The sequence below is a fragment of the Amphimedon queenslandica genome, unplaced genomic scaffold, assembly GCF_000090795.2.
Source record: "Amphimedon queenslandica unplaced genomic scaffold, v1.1 AMPQUscaffold_1441_Cont26547, whole genome shotgun sequence".
NCBI classification, from domain to species: Eukaryota; Metazoa; Porifera; class Demospongiae; order Haplosclerida; family Niphatidae; genus Amphimedon; species Amphimedon queenslandica.
In genome coordinates this window covers 1-1,164 of record NW_003558214.1, presented here as the reverse complement: position 1 = coordinate 1,164, position 1,164 = coordinate 1, and the positions used below count along the sequence as shown (strand labels likewise).

General features: G+C 31.4%; 1 protein-coding gene across 1 annotated transcript; it reads right to left on the bottom strand.

Annotated features, from left to right (window-relative positions):
* Positions 1-9: 9 nt before the first annotated feature.
* LOC109593455 (uncharacterized) lies at positions 10-1,158 on the bottom strand. The gene is made up of 7 exons (XM_020008525.1): positions 1,144-1,158; positions 933-1,076; positions 718-889; positions 611-655; positions 514-558; positions 175-459; positions 10-104 (listed from the first exon to the last, which is right to left on the bottom strand). The coding sequence occupies exons 3-7, from the start codon at positions 743-745 to the stop codon at positions 88-90; spliced, it is 420 nt and encodes a 139-aa protein (XP_019864084.1). The 5' UTR covers positions 746-889; positions 933-1,076; positions 1,144-1,158; the 3' UTR covers positions 10-87.
* Positions 1,159-1,164: the final 6 nt, after the last annotated feature.

Here is a 1,164-nt window from a genome sequence, read left to right as displayed (position 1 = left end):
TCAATACTATATCAGAAAATTGGGGTAATTTTAAAGCCAATTTTTTTCTAAAAGTTTACTAATTTTAAAATATCAACCAGAATTGCCTCAAAATTTTCCTATACCTACATGTAAGTAGTATCAGAAAAGAGAAATAGGAACAATCAAAGAACATAATTAAACTTATTTCCTTACTTAATTCTCTATCAATTCCATCAGCTGCAGCATTCTGCTCAATCTTCCTCAATGCTTGGATTAATGTATCATAAGTTGGACCACCTTTACCCTTTACATCATCAGCTTGTTGCAACCATTTTTCTAAACAAAGTCTGAAGTGACTACTAACATCTCCACGTTCCATATCAATAACATTAAGTGTACGAGGGAGCAGCCCCAGATGAAGACCAAAATCATAATAATTGACACCAGAATATCCATGCCTCTTTAGTAAATCAAGTATGTCACCAAGATGACTGGTATCTTAATAAAAATAATGATAAATGAATTATAGAAATAATAAAATAGTAAAATTACTTAATATTTGTCTCTGACTGATGGCTGTAGCACTATTAACTTCATCTATACCAACAATAAGAACATAAATTCTAAATCATGAAGTGCATTTACCTACCTCTCAATGACATACTAGAGCTTGTGGGAAGTGGTTGCTGAATCACTGCATGCATGTAAAAATATTATAAACTGACTAATAATTAGTATTATTTTAATGATACTAACCAGTTTTTAATACAATGTTTAATTCCATATTATCAGATTTAATTCCTCTCAATGTTACAGGATAACTTAATCTATCTGCACCTTCACCAGGTTCAGCTGTGATTTCAATTAAGCGTTGTGGAAAGTTAGGAGGAGACTTGCTGCCATAGTCATCAATTGCTCTCCGACTAACCTATTGCAACAATATAATACAATCATTTAATTTAAGAGCTTACTTTTGTTGGTTTGTCATAAGGTTTAACTGACCATCCCTTTGGACTTGGTTCATTAAAGCAAAACTCAATGCAATCATTATTCTCTTCAAATGTGAAATATAGATCATTAACTGTTTCATTATTCTTGAGTTCTTCATTAATATGCTGTCAAAAATAAATCATGACATACATTCACGCAGGGAATTGCTTATTATTTGCATATACAATGTACCTTCTTTAGTGCATTAAGATC

Excerpts from the sequence above, each read along its gene's own strand:
- LOC109593455 (XM_020008525.1), bottom strand. The coding sequence starts at position 745 with ATGGAATTAAACATTGTATTAAAAACTG. Across the intron at positions 656-717 it reads AAACATTGTATTAAAAACTG|TGATTCAGCAACCACTTCCC; the intron begins GTTAGTATCATT and ends ACATGCATGCAG. Across the intron at positions 559-610 it reads CTCTAGTATGTCATTGAGAG|ATGAAGTTAATAGTGCTACA; the intron begins GTAGGTAAATGC and ends TTGTTGGTATAG.